A 1,759-nucleotide genomic window follows, 5' to 3' on the forward strand; every position below is an offset into this window, starting at 1 on the left:
GCACTGGGACAGGGTTAGGTTGGATATCAGGACAAGGTTCTTCCCCCAAAGGGTGTTTGGGCACTGGGACAGGTTTAGGTTGGATATCAGGACAAGGTTTTTCCCCCAGAGGTGTTTGGGCACTGGGACAGGTTTAGGTTGGAGATCAGGACAAGGTTCTTCCCCCAGAGGTGTTTGGGCACTGAACACCTCCCCAGGGCAGTGGGCACAGCCCCAAGGCTGACAGAGCTCCAGGAGTGTTTGGATCACACTCTCAGGCACTAGGTTGGATTGTTGGGGTGTCCTGTGCAGGAGTTGGACTTGGACTGGCTGATCCTTATGGATCCCTTCCAGCTCAGGCTATTCCATGATTCCATGAACCCAGAGCCACCTCCTGAACCCAAAACAAACCCACTCTGCCCACACACTGCAAAGTTGGTGACCTCCAGCCAGACCTCCTTGTACCTCCTGCCCAAACCTTCTGCAAGCCCCACCAGCTCCCCAACTCCTAGAGGGCTGCAGGACTAAATTCCTGCTTCTCCTGAGCAAGGAGAGGACAACCCTGGTGAGAGGGACCATGCAGGGCACAGTGGCACTGACCTTAAAGAGGCATGGCAGCCCCACACCCTCGCAGCACCTTCTCATGGCAGGACCATCCCTCTGGGGGCAGCTCGGGGCTCTCGGGGCTGCAAGCACAAACCCAGGGAGACTGGTTAAAAATTTGCCTTTTTCCTGGTTGCCACCTTCAGGCACCAACCCCTACAGCCTGCTCAGCCTCTGTGTCCTGCCCCGAACTCCCAAGCTCAGGACCTTTTGTCCCAGGATGGAGGAATTAGAGGAGTCTCCGGAGAGAGAGAGAGAGATGTTTAATGCCTGTGATCCTTTCTAATTCCCTCCCTCCCTCCTTCCCTCCCCCCTGGAGTGCACGTGAAGTCAGCCAGGAGAACAGCACTAAACCCCAACAACACATGCCCTGCTCCCAAATTACCCTGATTTCCTTGCAGTGTAATTAGTTTGGGGTGTTTCCTTGGATGGAGTGATTATCCTGGAATGACACCAAGAGCTCAGGCAGCTCCAATGAAGATGTGCAGCTCCATCTCTGCAATTCTGCAACTTCTTGTGGTCCAAAGCCATGGGGAAACCTCCAAAACTCAACCCCACGGCTGAGAATTCAGGAATAACACACTGGGATGTGGGGAATTTAAACTGGGACACCAGTAGCTTGGCTGAACTGGGAGCCAGGAGGCTCCAGAGATTTGTCATCAGCACGACAAGAGGAAGAGTTTTTGCAGCTGAAGGTGATTTGTGGGGGATTTAGTTGGATTCAAGCCCAGCAGTAAAAACTATTTTGGGCACAAACACGATTCATGACTCTGCTAAAATAACAAACTGTGGCTGCACCTCAATGCTGGCACCCAGCAAAGGGCCCTGAAGTGAAACCTTGGGTTGAAACCTTGTCAAAGCTACTTTTTTTTTGTGCCACCCTGAGCCAAACACTGCTGATTTCTTTACTTGAACCAGCCATGAAAAAAAGCTGCTGTTTATTTCTTTGGAGGCAAATCATTACCACACAGCCAGGCTGGGAGTGGGATCAGCCACTGCTTTTTTTATTTTTCAGGGCCAAAGCAAGAGAGACAGACACAAAAAAAAAAAAAAAAAAAAAAAAGAGCATGAAAGAGGAATTGTAATTTTGGTCAGTGCGTTCTGAAGTGTTGCCAGGAGTGAGGAAATAATTGGGGCTGAGCCTTAAGGAGATTTTGTGGTACTGATGGATAGGGAA

General features: G+C 50.9%; 1 protein-coding gene across 1 annotated transcript in view; it reads right to left on the reverse strand.

Moving 5' to 3' along the window:
- PHOSPHO1 (phosphatase, orphan 1) overlaps positions 1–624 on the reverse strand; it is a 3,354-nt gene extending 2,730 nt beyond the window's left edge. The window contains exon 1 of the mRNA XM_009074995.1: positions 580–624. Coding sequence (XP_009073243.1) covers positions 580–624 — 45 coding nt within the window. The remainder of the gene's footprint in view (positions 1–579) is intronic.
- Positions 625–1,759: the final 1,135 nt, after the last annotated feature.

The sequence above is a fragment of the Acanthisitta chloris genome, unplaced genomic scaffold (genome assembly GCF_000695815.1).
Source record: "Acanthisitta chloris isolate BGI_N310 unplaced genomic scaffold, ASM69581v1 scaffold24445, whole genome shotgun sequence".
NCBI classification, from domain to species: domain Eukaryota; kingdom Metazoa; phylum Chordata; class Aves; order Passeriformes; family Acanthisittidae; genus Acanthisitta; species Acanthisitta chloris.